This window comes from Panthera uncia (genome assembly GCF_023721935.1).
Source record: "Panthera uncia isolate 11264 chromosome A1 unlocalized genomic scaffold, Puncia_PCG_1.0 HiC_scaffold_17, whole genome shotgun sequence".
Lineage (NCBI taxonomy): Eukaryota > Metazoa > Chordata > Mammalia > Carnivora > Felidae > Panthera > Panthera uncia.
Window position 1 is genome coordinate 83,714,456 of NW_026057577.1, and position 16,397 is coordinate 83,730,852.

The 16,397-nt window shown below is 34.8% G+C and overlaps 1 protein-coding gene across 1 annotated transcript in view; it reads left to right on the forward strand.

Annotated features, from left to right (window-relative positions):
- FER (FER tyrosine kinase) overlaps nucleotides 1–16,397 on the forward strand; it is a 414,556-nt gene that overhangs the window by 160,559 nt on the left and 237,600 nt on the right. The window contains exon 12 of the mRNA XM_049648899.1: nucleotides 8,016–8,138. Coding sequence (XP_049504856.1) covers nucleotides 8,016–8,138 — 123 coding nt within the window. The remainder of the gene's footprint in view (nucleotides 1–8,015; nucleotides 8,139–16,397) is intronic.

Here is a 16,397-nt window from a genome sequence, read left to right on the forward strand (position 1 = left end):
CCTCATATACCTGTTGCCTGAAAGGGGCCAATAAATGGGGGAATTCATTATGAGATATTTAGTGATTGCCTATTATAGTCCAATCAAGGAGTTTATAATCCAGTAGTAGATTATAAAAGCTGTATGTAAATGAGGGGACAGGTGTACTAAGAAAGGAAGACATAAAGAAAGATGAAATTTTAGAAAGTAGGAAAAATACCAAAAAGTGGGTAAAGCACTGAACTTGGTATGAAAAGAGTTGGGTTTCTGTATGGTTTGGGAAATAATGGGGGTAATAGCTGGTACCAAAATTGTGAGAATCAAATCAGTAAGTATGTATTTCATAAGGTGTAAGTTACTTTGCAAATATTAGACATTTTTACCATTGTTTGATGACATCACTTGAGAGAAAATAAAATGTACTTAATATGAAATATCCATGTAATTGGACAAGTTAATTTAAAAAGTTTCTTTCAGGTTTCCATGAGATTTATTTGTGAAATTTAAATAGTAATGAATGTGTTGTTTTGGAATTTATATATTAAGGTTTGAGGTATTCACAATCACAAGTAATGCTATTTTTAAAAACATTGTCTCTGTCAACTGCAGTGTAGGATGGCAATTATTTTGAAGCTTTTATTTATTTATTTATTTTTGGCTGCATATTACAGTTACTTTTTGTTTTTGTTTTTGTTTTTGTTTTTGTTTTTTTGAGAGAGAGAAGGAGAGGATGTAGGGGCAGGAGAGGGGCAGAAAGAGAGAGAGGGACAGAGAGAGAGAGAGAGAGAGAGAGAGAGAGAGAATGAGAATCCCAAGCAGGCTCCACACCTAGTACAGAGCCCAATGCAGGGCTCAATCTCATGACCTTGGGATCATGACCTGAGCCAAAATCAAGAGTCGGGTGCTTAACCAACTGAGCCAGCCAGGCACCCCCATATTGCAGTTACTTTTTTTTTAAGTTTATTTATTTATTTTGAGAGAGAAAGAAAGATGGTGGGGGTGGGCAGAGAGAGAGAGAGAGAGAGAGAGAACTAGTGGGAGAGGGGCAGGCTCCACACTCTGTAGTAAGCTCTACTTGGGGCTTGATCTCAGGACCAGAACATCATGACCTGAGCCAAAATCAACAGTCGGAGGCTTAACTGATTGAGCCCCCAGCAGTCCTTGCAGTTACTTTTTAACAGGTTGTGAAACTCTGCTTGCTGTGAACATTATGTGAACACTATGAATGATCAAGATGGACACAGATACTTCTAATTTTTACATTTTTCACTGTTCTAGGAAAGAATATCTATCTTTGGTCTTATTCAAGCAAGAATTGTACTTTCTTTTAATTATTCATTTATTTATTTATTTTTACGTTTTTATTTTATTTTTGAGGGAGAGACAGAGCGCAAGTGGGGAAGGGGCAGAGAGAGAGAGAGACACAGAATCTGAAGCAGGCTCTAGGCTCTGAGCCTCTGAGCACAGAGCCAACGTGGGGCTTGAACTTGAGATCTGTGAGACTCATGACTCAGGACTGTGAGATCATGACTCAGGCGCTTAACCGACTGAGCCACTTTGGCACCCTAAGTTGTAATTTTTATTAGATGCTAAATTTATTAATTTTGTAAATCCAGGTGTATATATATACACACACATACATACAGGATTATCTCAATCTCTGTAATCTTCGTTGTTATTCACTGACCTTTTCCATAGTTACTAGCCTGTTTAGGGTGCTTGATGTAAGAGACTTTGCATCTAAACATCTTTAGTGTTTGTAGCTAAACCTGTTTATTTTGTGTCATAAATGTTGATAGATTTTCACAGAGATTTAAATGGTTTTGTTCCATTTGATAAGAAAATATATACATAAATATTTGTTTTTGTGTATGATAAAACAAAAATACATGTAGTTAGACAAAATACTCCAGAAAGAATTTCTTATTATTAATAGGAAAGTGCCAATTTATATTTCTCTAATTTATTTATATGACAGTCATTTGTTAGAAACCTATTTTTGTAGAGTACCATGTTATTCAGTGTAAGGACATGAAAGTGAAAAATGTATGGCCTACTTCTTAGTGAACCTAAAACCTAGTAAGTGAGACATTTGTAGAATTCACGAACAGATAAATATTAAAGATGCAGAATTAGGAATGGTTGAACTGAGAAATTTGAATTAATATATGGTGATGAATTAAAAAGAACATAATGATAAATATTTTAAAACAAAAAAATCTCTATGTAATGGCATATCATCATCTTTTTTTTTTCCTTATCCAGTCATTCAGCAAATACTAACATGTAAGTCCCAGGGATATGAGTCAATAAAACAAAAATAACCCAAAAGTAGAGGCTGTAATTGCTGTGTGAAATTGGGTATCTGAATGTGTTAAATCATTGGTTTATTCAAAAGGTATTTATTAGATGTCATCATATGCTAAGTTCCAGTTAGATCTGGGAGAGTCAGTCTCAGAACATACCACATAGGTTTACTTTGTTCTTTTGCCACAATCTCTAGGCTCTTTGAACTACATGTATTTTTAAATTCATGCTATGAATCTCAAGGAAAAGTAAGTAAAAGTGAGTAATCCAAAACTTGTTTGAATGACAGTTGGTTCCAAGTTTGTGCCTTATTGTTATATGCTTATATAATATACTTTGAATCATTTTAATTGCTCTAATACCATTCAAGGACTCCAGAGAAGGCAAGAAATACCTTAAAGTCAAAATGTAGATATCACAAGATATCATTTTCTGTGTCCCTGGTACACAATTAAAGACTTAGAAGACTTTCTTCTTAATAATTAAAGCCATTCCAAAACCTCATTAATATTGATTTCCAGGAAATAATGATTGAACAAGTACTTTTAAGGCCCTGGGATGTAATGGTGGAGCTTATAGTCTAGGGGGGAGGTTCACAGTCATTTATAAATCACACATGCTATATATAATTATAAAATGTAATAAGAGATGTAAAGTAGATACATGTTGCTATAAAAGGTTTTAATTGGGAAACTTAAGGATGTTAAATTTGAGACAACATCTGAAGAATGAATAAAAGCTAACTTGGCTTTTTAGGAAAGCCATACAGAAACCTTATTAATACTATTCCCCAAACTCTCTAACAGTCTTTCCTGTGTACTGGTTTAATGAGTTATTTATATATTTATATATTCCATGAGCTGTTTTTATTTGACAAAGCTAGAACTTATGTTTTATATTTTCATTTTAAGGTATTTTACCAAGAAAAGGAGTATTTTAGTTTTTCTTGTTTTTTGTTTAGCATATTCGTCTCAGCCTCTTTCAGAAATGATCTTCCTTCCTTCCTTCCTTCCTTCCTTCCTTCCTTCCTTCCTTCCTTCTTTCCTTCCTTCCTTCCTTCCTTCCTTCCTTCCTTCCTTCCTTCCTTCTGCTGGCTTGTTCTGAGTTCTTTTTCAAGAGGTCTATTCAAGAATATTATTTCAAATTATACATTCATTGAAGCCACTTCTCATTTTTTGTGTGCTTATTCTGTTCTATCTGACTTCCTTGTATAACACTCCTCTGCAAGTATGTATAGCAAGAAAATCTGATTCTGTTTTTTTATGTATTTTTCATACATATGCATATTTAATTCTTAAGTAGCACAATGATAACTCAGAAACAAATTCTAGATGTAGCAAATGTGTTGTGAAAACATAACAGTTCAGTGTCTATTCCTTGAGATTTTTTGGATATATTTTAATTATATGTATCTATATATTTTTTATTTTACGAAATTTGAGTTATATTTTTTATTCATACTTTTTATTTTCAATTATATATTACATGATATCTAATCATATAATACAAATGACAATCAACAAAATGATCTTTGTAGAAATTTGCAAAAACTTATTTTCTACTATTTTTTATTGCTTCTTTTGGAATTTGCCTAAGAGATCATTAGTAGCAACATTCGCTCCAAAGAAAAGTGTCTTATTTAAAGATTAGTCTGGGAATGCCTGGGTGGCTCAGTCTGTCAAGTGTCCAACTTCGGCTCAGGTCTTGGTCACACTATTCGTGAGTTTGAGCCCCGTGTTGGCTCTGTGCTGACAGCTCAGAGCCTGGAGCCTGCTTTGGATTCTGTGTCTCCCTATCTCTTTGCCCTTCCCCCCTTACTCTTTCTCTCTCTCTCTCTCTCAAAAATAAATAATGAACATTAAAAAAATTTTTAGGTTTATAGATTAGTCTGGATTCTCTCTGTGATACCATTGGCAAAGCTGTGTAGAAAAACTTGAAATAGAATCTGTTTGTATGTGAACCGAACTTCATATTATCTGAGCTACAAGAAATTTATACAGATTTATACAATGTCAAATTATAATATTCGGAATTTTGAGAGTATCAAGAAACAAGCCCTCAACAGTTTTTGTGAATGTACTACTCTTGACCTGAGTTTGATGCTTAGCTGAACTTTATAAGCGTACGTCTTAGCATCATTTCTAGATTCATTACTTTATCTTCATCTTTAGGAAAGTGAGTTAATCGGTTTTGCATAGTTAGGACTCTGAGAACTTCACTGATGTCAACATGATCGCTTTAAAAAGATAATTGCTAGAAATCAGTTTCTTACTTCAGCCCATGAAGTAAGTACTGCTGTTGTATCACTCACTGTATTCACTCACCATGATTACTACATCAGTGGCAGAAAACTGTCTTTAAACTAAAAGCTAGATATGTTCTGGGGCGCCTGGGTGGCTCAGTCGGTTGAGCGTCCGACTTCGGCTCAGGTCCCGATCTCGCGGTCCGTGAGTTCGAGCCCCGCGTCAGGCTCCGGGCTGATGGCTCAGAGCCTGGAGCCTGCTTCCGATTCTGTGTCTCCCTCTCTCTCTGCCCCTCCCCCGTTCATGCTCTGTCTCTCTCTGTCTCGAGAATAAATAAATGTTAAAAAATATATATATATTAAAATAAAAGCTAGATATGTTCTTAAATGAAAATTCCCATTATTCTATTCAAATGTTTCTCTAGTTATAAATGTGTATTGGAATTTTATATAAGCATTATAACACTAGTGGCTGTTTTGAAATTTGATTCTCTGTGAATTTTATCATGTTACTTGCTTTCTATTCAACATTGTACTTCAGTATCTTGGGTTTGCATGTGTCTGAACTATTCAGTATTGATTTCCAGGTTAAGTTATCTTACTTGTCTCTTTAACTTCAGTTATTTAATATGCGTTATATTTCATTCATTCATACATGGTTATTGATCTAAGAAATATGTGCCAGGCACTGTTCTAGACCATGGGGATACTGTGATGAGCAAAGCAAATGTAAAAATTTATCACCTCGTGAGCTTCCATTCTAGAGGAAGAGAGAGACGAAGAGCAAGATAAAAAGTAAAATATATTTGATGTTAGATGTTGTTAACTTCTGAGGAGAAAAATTCAATCAGGAAAAGGAGATAAGAAATTTAGTTGGGGTGAGAAAATGGATTCTGAATATTGTGTTGGGTGGCCAAAGAAGACCTCGCTGAAAGATGACATACGCTGAAAGACTGGAAGAAGTAGGGGGGCCATTACCCATATGTCCATCCGAGAAACTATTCAAGCCGCAAATGTAAACTCCCTGAGAAAGGAGTGTGTATAGTGTGTTTTAAAAGAAGAAGGAAATGAGGGGGACTGGAGGGAAGTGGAGGGGAGTGGTAGTGGTTAGAAATGAGGTAAGAGAGATGATGGAGGACAGATTGTATAGTGTCTTAAAGACCATGGTAAAGACTTTAGCTTTTATTCTGAGGGAGATAAGAATATAAGCAAGGTAATGGAATGATCTGCTGTAACAGGGTCCCCTGCTGCTGTATAAGAGTAGACTGAAAGAATACAAAGGGAAAACAGTGGGTATGTTTTTAACTTTATGGAGAAATATTGTCAATAAATGTTGACAAATACAATTGTGTACATTTAACATGTGCAACATGATGGTTTGTTACACATACCTTGTAAAATGGTTACCAGGATCAAGACAGTTAACACATCCATGCGCCTCACACAGTTTAATACTTGTGTGTGTGTGGTGAGAATTCTTAAGATTTACTCTCAGACTCTTTCAAGTTATAATACTGTATATTTGGTTGAAATTTTGTGGTTGTTTATATTGTTATTACATGTTACACTTCTATAACCTTTTGCATTTCTTCATTTCTTAATCAGTTTCATATAACAATGCCTTCCAGGATATTTGATTACTTGCAGATGATGATCCCTGGAGAAAATTTAATTTACACTTTTAAGCATTCATTGAAAATGTTTATTTTCCTATATCTGGATTTGGAATAATTTTTTTAAACGTTTATTTATTTTTGAGACAGAGAGAGACAGAGCATGAATGGGGGAGGGTCAGAGAGAGAGAGGGAGACACAGAATCGGAAACAGGCTCCAGGCTCTGAGCCGTCAGCACAGAGCCCGACGCGGGGCTTGAACTCACAAACCGCGAGATCGTGACCTGAGCCGAAGTCAGACTCTTAACCAACTGAGCCACCCAGGCGCCCCTGGAATAATTTTTATAATCCAAGGATTCTTATTGCTTTGGTGATTTAATATTTGACTGTGTACTATGTGCCGTATGCTGGGCAAAGTGTTTTGTATATTGATACGTGGTCAAGCCCCATTCTTTGAGGAGATCCAAAAATTTGTTTCACCAATGAATGAACTGAGACCCTGAGAGAACTTGCTCAGTGCATTGCATGCCTAATAATATATTAGTGTCTTCAGTATGAAATATTCTTAAACATCATTGTCAGTATATCATAGCAGACTTGACTCCTATGTACAAAAATTCTTTAGGCAATTTATTAACAACTGCTCTGAATTGATTCTAACACGAACTGCCTTGGGTTGAATTTATATTCTATGGTTAGGTGTTACAGTAAGCTAGCTCCTGTTTGTCCCTCACTTGATGAAACAAATATCCATTTAAAGGTTGGATATAAATTCAATTCTGGTAAACTTAATCTTATTTTGTACTATGGAAAAAGAGCTTTAATTTCTTAAATCTTTTAACTAGGAAAGTTATCTTCCAGGAATGTAAATAGTATCCACATTTTGGTAGTTTCTAAAGTTCTTATTTCTTAACATAGTTTTCTTAGAGCACATTCATATTGGCATGTGTACATATCACCTGTTTATGTATGGGCAAGCACTTTGTGAACAATCAGAAAGAAGTTTTTATTATATTACGTTGCATTCCATTGCTGCCTGCATTGAAATGTGTGGCCAACAAGATATTTTTTAATGCTAAATTTATTGTTATCAATTCATCCATATGGTTACTGTATGCCTATTTTAAATAGGAAGACAGAGGAAAGGGGTTGTGTCAGAGTTTGAGAAAATGTTACCTCTGTGATGTCTTGAAATCACGAAGTGTAAGATTTGAGCATGCTGATATTTGTTGTTTGTCACTGTGCATTTTATTTCTTTGTTAATGGTGTGTGAATGACTAGGTGCTTTTAGTGAAAGAATAATACACGAATAACCCCAGTAATAGAAATACCAACTACTACTATATTGATAAATAGGAAATATTTATCAGTCATCTGAGGTGGTCTTCAGATATTTATTACTATATTGGATATAATATAATATCTTCAAACTTTTGACATTTTTTATTTTGGAAGATTTATCAAATGGGACATATATAAACATAATGTAAATGCATTTCTTGTTCATTAACTCACACATATCTCATGCTTTGTTTCTTTTGGTTATCATTTGGCAAAATGCATTCCAGGTCCTTTTAGTTTTTCATTTTCTTCCTTTCTTGTTTTTTCCAAACTGTTTTTTAACAGTTTGAATTTTGTTTAATCATTATAAAAAGTAAGTTCTCAATGGAAAGGTAAAATTTTTCAGCATGTTGAAGTTTTATTTATATATTTAGTTTTACTTTTACCATCTTATCCATTCAGTGGTGTTAAGTATATTCATATTGTTGTGCAATAATAGTAAATTTTCTTATTGGAACCTAATTTATTGCTAATGTAGTCTTGCTGAAGCAATGTCTTTATATTTATTCTACTTTATTTTTTTTTTTCTTCAGAATCTGTATCGATTTGAAGGCACTGGTTTTTCAAACATTCCTCAACTAATAGAACATCACTATACAACAAAACAGGTCATCACTAAGAAATCAGGTGTAGTTCTGCTGAACCCTATTCCTAAGGTGAGTGCGTGTATGTATGTGTGTGTGTGTGTGTGTGTGTGTGTATATATATATTCTTTATATATATATAAAGAATGCTTTGGGAGTTAACATTTACCACAACAAATAAAGTTCTTAGATTATTTATAGAAGTTTGGAAACATAAGGACTTTGTGATTACCACTAGTGCTAATATAACTAAGGCAGCTAGTTCCTTGGTTTTATTAGGATGGGTTGCCTTTTTATTCAGTGTTTGCTGGTTTACAAATGGCCTGTTCTTGTTTTGTTTTGTTTTGTTTTTCCTTCCTAGTTTTCCTTGAAACACTTGAGGCCTTTCTTTTACTTTGTAAGGTTCAGACTTTGAAAGGTTCAGTTTATGAAAGATTCTAAGATGTAAAAGTCAAAGAATATGTCCAGCAATTATGAGTAAATTAGAATTTTAATTTTGGATGTTAAGTTTACAATATGTTGTAAGACACTGGAAATTAAAAAAAAAACTATACTATTTTCTTCAAATACAATAAACTGTAAGTTTCTTATGTGGGGACAAGCATCGAGGTGAGAGATTGTTCTGGGTAACTTTTAACTGTAAGATCTAACACAGAATGCATTACTTTCATATGCTTTAAGAGATCAATAAGGTTTGGAATGGGTATGAAGAAGGTTTGTGTTTTAAGATAAAATCTGTGGGGCTTGGACCAAAGTGCAGCAATGGAGCTGGGTTGGCTTCTGAGTACTTTTGATGTTTCAGAAATTGACCTGGGGTAGGTAAGAGTCCTTTTCTTTGGAGGCCATCTACTATCAAGAACAGTGTGGCCATAAACAGCTATACAACCTGGTAGGTTAATATCTGCTAATTTGATTTTTATATATCTCAGATTGACTTTTAATATGAAGGAAGTGTTATTTGGAAGAATGCTAATGTATAATTGAGATTCAGAAAAAGAAATAAAAAAAACTGTTGCTATCCTTTGTTAGTCTAGAACTAATGTCTGTATTTGTTCTCACATTCTATTACTCAGTCATTACTGAGGGGCTGAGCCTTGACATTGCTTTCACAGAAGATTTTGAAAGTCAGTTGCTAAACACTAATTCTGTGGCTAAGACATTGGCCTTCTTGCACAGTTTTCTAGAACTATGTGATTGGTTCATTCTTCATTTACATATTTCTCTTTGCTTTTCCCCCCATTTTAATTTGAGAAAACCTTATAAAAATTCTTTGTTAGTTTAAAACAGGTGTTCATATTTTTCTGTAGTAAAACAGAGATGTTTGTCAGTGTTTCCTCTTCCATCAATGGATAACTGCTGTTGTTCTGCAGAATTCTAGGGATTCTTTTCTTTAAGATGAGCAATTCCCATGGCTTCATGTACTGTTTACGTATCAGTGACTTCCAAATTTATATTTCTAGCTTACATTTATATCTTTCCCAAAAGACCTAAGAGATTTTTCCACTCTTTACCTAAAACTTGATTTTATCACCTTTAACCCCCAAATTTGTTCTTCCTTTTTTATTAAATGGTACAAGTTTTCCTCACTATCCAAGTAGAGTGTTTCTCTGAAATTTTTGTAAGCAAAAGGCATAAAGCAAAGAAGCAATTACCATTTCATAAAAGTGAAAATTTTCTCGAATTTCTTTTGGTTAACAAAAACAGGTACTAATTTAAGTCTTTTGTAAAAGCAGAGTGGCCTAAAGCAAACTTTTGGATAATGGGGGAAATCTGTACCACCAAATATTTAGCTTCTCAAACCATAAGTCTGGAGTTTGTCTTCGACATCTCCTCTACCATAGCCCTCTCACTAGCACTATAAGTGACAGGAGTTTTGTATACTTAACCTGTACATATAAAAGTTTGAACTTTAATTCCAGCATGAAATAAATTTCAGTGCAGTTCTAGCCATGTTAGGTCAACAAGATATACAACTGGGTTTTCAGAAATATTGATAGCCCATTTTACAGCCAACCAAATATTTGCATTTTCTACTTGCTTAGCCAGGTCTAAATTGAGAGACCAAAGCCATAAAAGAGACACATAAAAATGCAGATCTGGGCTTTTGTAGGAATATATAATTTCAAATAAAGCTATATCCTTCTCTATATAAAAATTTCCATGAAACGAGCCTAGATAAATGGAGTAGATTGTCTGGACTGTTACATGGCCAATTATTCTCTTTCTCTCAAACTCCCAGCACTGGCTGTGGAGCTGATTATCTATCTCATCATTTTATATAGCACTGGCTATGAAAATAACTTCTATAGACTGAAAGCCCTGGAAGATTAAGGAGCTATGTATGATTGTTTTATGAGGTAGAAATTTGAAGTTTATCCAGCTGATTCTTAACCTGATCTAAAGTACTGGTACTTGAAATATGCAGTTTGTTATCTGTTTGTTGTAAATATTGTTATGCATTTTATTTAATGAAGCATATTATTCTTTTAAAAGAAAACCACAAAAAAGACTTGTGAAAATTAGACAGTTTTCAATTATGAGTGAGGAACAAACTGACATGGATTATATTATGGCAGTATTATCTATTATATATCTTCCTTTGAGAAATTATTTATAGTCTTATAACTTGAATCTATTTCTTGATTTAATTTGTGCAAGAAGTTAATGTCTTTGACCATATAATATGCTATAAAACATCTCATTTCCGTCTTGCCAGTCTTCATTTTTAGCCTACATAAAGAGTGCTATTTTGGTCTCAATCTAATTTCTGTTTATAGCAACTGACTTCTCAGTTCCTATTTATTTCTTTCTTATCCATGAAAATATATCATCACAATGCCTAACTGGAAGACACCGTGGCCACAGGATTATCTTTCTTATCTTCAGAAGTACAAGAAACTAGACAATCTAGAATTAGAGGAATTATTTAACTTTCTCATGATAATAAAGCTAGTGCCCAAGCCATTTCTCCCTCACCCTCCACTGGCTGATTTCTCCTGTGCTGCTTCCCACAGTTTGTGGAAAAGAATGGAGGATGAAAGGCACTGTTCTAACAGGGGTTATTGATCACCCATCACCATCCTTATTCTGTTAGCAAGCACATTGGAGATGCACAGAACCTGTCCTTTACTGAGTTCAGTTTCTATTTCAATGTCATTCATCACAGAGGCCTTTTCTGGCTACCTTCTGTGAAATAATACCTCACTTCCTTATTATTCCCCTCTTCTGCTTCTTAATATCTCTTTGCTGCAGTTGTATTTACTTGAAATTATTTTATATGATATAGTTTTACTTGTCTGTCTTCCCCAAGTGGAATATAAGTTCCATAAAGGCCAGAATTATATTTAACATTTAGTGCAGCTGTAGCCCCGTGCTTAGAACAGTGCCTGCTCATAGCAGAGGTTCATTAAATATTTGTTGAAGCATTGAATTCATTGAGCAGTTGTTAGACCAGGGGCTTGCTGAGCTTTTCATTTGCGTTATCTCATTTAATCCTTACATATTCCTATGAAGTATTATAACAAGCCCCGTAGCAGCACTATCAACAATAGCCAAAGTATGGAAAGAGCCCAATGCCCATCGATGGATGAATGGATAAAGAAGATGTGGTATATATATACAATAGAGTATTACTCGGCAATCAAGAAGAATGAAGTCTTGCCATTTGCAATTATGTGGGTGGAACTAGAGGATATAATGCTAAGTGAAATTAGTCAGAGAGACACAAATATCACATGACTTCACTCATATGAGGACTTTTAAGAGACAAGACAGATGAACATAAGGGAAGGGAAAGAAAAATAATATAAAAAACACGGAGGGGGACAAAACATAAGAGACTCTTAAATATGGAGAACAAACAGAGGGTTGCTGGAGGGGTTGTGGGAGGGGGGATAAGCTAAATGGGTAAGGGGCATTAAGGAATCTACTCCTTAAATCATTGTTGCAGTATATGCTAACTTGGATGTAAATTAATAATAATAATAATAATAATAATAAATATCAGTTTTTTTAGCCCCATACAATATTATGAATGAGGAGCTGAAGCTTAAAATCATAAATGACTTGCAGAAGATAACAGAACAATTAAGAGGCAGAGCTATGAGCCCATGTTCTTACCTCTATCTGCGTAGACTACAGAGTCTAGACTTTAGAGACTAGAATAAACTGCTTATTTTAAGGAACAAGGGTGTGGGTTTAAGGAAAAGGAAGTATCTTTGATTTCATAAATGTTAAATTGAAAAAAAGACCATAAAATATCAAAAACTATACTACGAGTCTTTATGAAAAGAAAATCAATAAACAGTAATATTGGGTGGCAATGCTGGGATTTGAGGTAAAATATAAGGACTTGATAAAATTTAGTTAAGAAAGACACATAGTTCAACATTAACATTTAAATGGTGACTTGAAGTTTATTTGTCTTGTTAAATTTAATATTTCTTCATATTTAGCTGTTTTTTTAAAGAAATTTCTTCTAGAATGGAAATTAAAGTTCATGAATAAGGGGCGCCTGGGTGGCTCAGTTGGTTGAGCCATCCAACTTCGACTCACAGTTTGTGAGTTTGAGCCCCATGTCAGGCCCTGTGCTAACAGCTCGGAGCCTTGAGCCTGCTTCGGATTCTGTGTCTCCCTCTCTCTCTGCCCATCCCTCACTAGTACTCTGTCTCTCCCTCTCAAAAATAAATAAAAACATATAAAAAAAAGATAAAGTGCATGAATAAATTCAGGTGAGTTAGGCAATGAGCCTTTAAATTGAACTTTAGACAAATGACTTGCCTGCCAGCTTAAATCAAGTAACTGTGGCATTTTATCAGAATTTAGTGTAGGATGCCAGAACAGTAGAGGCAGAGTTTTGCAGAGAGTAAGTCTTCCTTCCTTCCTTCCTTCCTTTTTTTTCTTTCTTTCTCTTTCTTTCTTTCTTTCTTTCTTTCTTTCTTTCTTGTGTTTATTTTTGAGAGAGAGTGAGAGCACAAGCAGGGGATGGGGAGAGAATGGAGAGTGGGGCAGAGGATCTGAATCAGGCTCTGCACTGACAGCAGTGAGCCTGACTTGGGGCTCGACATGGGGCTTGATGTGAGGCTCAAATTCACAAACCGTGAGATATGACCTGAGCCAAAACCAAGAGTGGGACGCTTAACTGACAAGCCACCCAGGCACCCAGAGAGTAAGTCTTTCTGTGACAGAGACTAACTTGTGAGGAGACAAGTTTGTGGCAACAGCATTGATGTTGGACACATGTACACAAACAACAGTTTGTACAAGAGAAAAGCTGTACTTTTAATTAGGTCTTCTCTTCATGTTCTTGGTTTCAGATCATTTAAAGACTATTTTACTTTATAGCTAAGTAACATAGCTTGCTTCTTCCAATATTACTGTTTAATAATATTCCTCTTTTGGAATCTTGAGATACGGTTTTTGATAGGTTGAAGTCTGTTTCAATTTAACATTTTATGAAATTAGAGACTTCTTTTTCCTTAAATCTATATCCATGTTCCTTAATTATGTAATTAAATTATTAAAATAATATAAAAATTTAATAAAGAAATGACTGGAAAATAAATATGACTTAATATTTATTTGTTTAGCAAATATTTAGTTAACACACACTCTGCTGAGCAGTGATCTATATTATGTTGGAGTGCAATAAATGCTATGCAAATGAAGCCCATCAAGCAGATAATGACCTGAGTGTGATGGTGAGGTCAGAGGTTAGGTGACATGTGTGTGTGTGTGTGTGTGTGTGTGTGTCTAGGGAACAGCTGGTTTTTTAAATCATTGTGATCCAAGAAGGCCTCCTAATAAATTTTGAAGAGAAAAGTGAACCAAACCAAAGACTTGTCCGTAGGGTTATATGCAGGAGCAATAGTAAAAGCATTTAACAGTGCAGCATGAATACTGGCCTGTGAGAACAGATGCCAACTCCAAGGCCCTAGAGCCATGCTCGTGTTTCATTGGGTCAGTATCTTTCTTCCCTGAGTGTCTGGGGAAAGAGTTTTTCCTAGGTAATACTGAGGAGCTGCAGAAGCTAGTGTGGCAGGAACAGTGTAGACAAATGGAGTGATTGCAGGTAAGCTCAGATTTGGATTAATTTAATAACTAATGTATATTATCTTAAAAGGTCAGTTATTTATTACATAATTTAAGAAATTCATTTCATTTAGGTAAAAGCTCTGTATAAAATTTTGTAAGTTTTCATGGTGAGTCTCTTCAAAACAAAATATTTATGTTTAATAGTGTCAATTAATTTCAAGGGAATATTTTTATAGTCATATGGCTATCTAAATAGAGTAAAACCAATGTTCTTCATTTCTAAGAACTTTTTCTCCCAGCCCATTGTTGTTTTTTTTAAATTCTCGTTTTGTTTGTTTATTTTTACCCCCACATGACACCAAGCAGTTAATTCCATTTGGACATGGTCTACCTGGAGATGGAGTTAGATCCCATACGTTAAGGGCTCAATCCTACAAGTCTCCCCCCTCCTCTGCCCAACTTCAGATGCCAATCTTAAAACCAAGTTGTCACTATGCTTCTGATATCCTGGTGATAGATTGGAGGTTCCAACAACCTTCTCCTTAGGTTCAATTAACTTGCTAGAGTGCCTCCCAGCACTCAGAAAAACATTCTACTTAATAGAAGACCAGTTGGATACAAAAGGACATAACTCAGGAAGAGCCAGATGTCAGAGATGCATAAGGCAAGGTATGTGGGAAGGGGAACGGCACTTTCTTGGTGTCTAAGGGCACAACTGTTCCCAAATTTCCACACGTTTACCAACCTGGAAGATCTCCCCACACTGTCTTTTTGGGTTTATACGGAGGCTTCATTACATAGGCATGCTTGATTAAATCATTGACAACTGGGGCTTGAACTCATTATCCAACCTGTCTTCCCTCCTGGAGGTTAAGAGGTTGGGACTGAAAACTCCAACCCTCAAATCACAAGGTTGGTTTTCATGGCACTAGCCCTATCTTTAGGTTACCTAGAGCTGTCTAACCATGACTCAGCGTAACAAAAGACACCTTTGTGGCTCTGAGCAACTTAGGAATTTCCAAGGGTTTTAGGAGCCTTGTGCCAGAAATTGAGACAAAGACAAAATACAATTTCCTACTATAAATCATAACATCACACTCAGTAATATTATTTTAGGAGGCATCTAGCTAGCTCTGCTTTTGCAATTAATCCTCTTATGCTGTCATTTTATATGAGATATTTAGAAAGTACTGTGTGTTTAAAATTTGAAGAAAGATAAGTGATTTATTTATTTATTTTTAGCTCTTGAAAATGAGATATCATGTCAAATTAGATTTCCAATTGCAGAGACCACAGTTTGGGAAAAAAAAAAGTTCTGATATAGAATGCTTGCTGTTAAGATTTCTACTTAATTGCTCTTTAAGATCAGTTATTAGCTCCATTGAAGAGCACAAAAAATTACAGACTATCCTCCTTAGGATAAATTCATCAAGAATACATAAATCACCCTGTGGACCACCGAATTGAGCAGAAAGAATCCACTTTTCAATGCCAGTTTTCACCACTCCCAACCATGTGATTTGGGGCAGGTCAACCCCCAAGTCATTTTCTGCCTACAATAATCCTACATGGTTGTTGTAAGTATCATGTAAGAAAATCTGTGTGGCTATGTGTTGGAAACTGGAGAATAGCGTATTCTTTCTTCTTTAAAAACTTTTTCATGTGACAAATAACTCACAACAGAAGGTTTGGAAAAGGTAAAGGTAAAATTTGGAAGATTTTATATTATGAAGGAAGAAAAAAATGTTGAGTACATAGTCTGGTGATAATATTCTACTTCTGTTATTTTATTAAATTTTTTTAACAACTGTGCATTGAGTATTATTATCCCCATTATTAGATTAGGAAAGTCAAAGATCATAATTTACCCTAAATCACATTTCTTGTAAATTTTTAAGGTGTGTCCTGAAACTGATTCTGTTATATTTATCACCTTTTTACTACAACCTCCACTAGAATAAGTTATAATCTATAGCATCAGTAACATCAGTAGTTTAACAACATTTTTTTTTTTGGCTATAGTCCAATACTCCTGCACCAGAATATAACAGTGAACTTGACAGTTATGGTGTCATCCTTTATGAAAATTAGTCCCGCAGGAACTATATAACGTGTTGTGCTAAGGGAAATAGAGGGTAATATTTGAATATTCAGCCTTCATTTAGCATAGTCAGGGAAGTCAAATTAAACTTGAATTTTAGGCTTGATCTATTTAATAAAAGAACCCTGTCATAGTGCATTTAACACATAGACTGACTTCCAGTTTTTTTTATCTCAAACTTTACCAACAGTTATTTT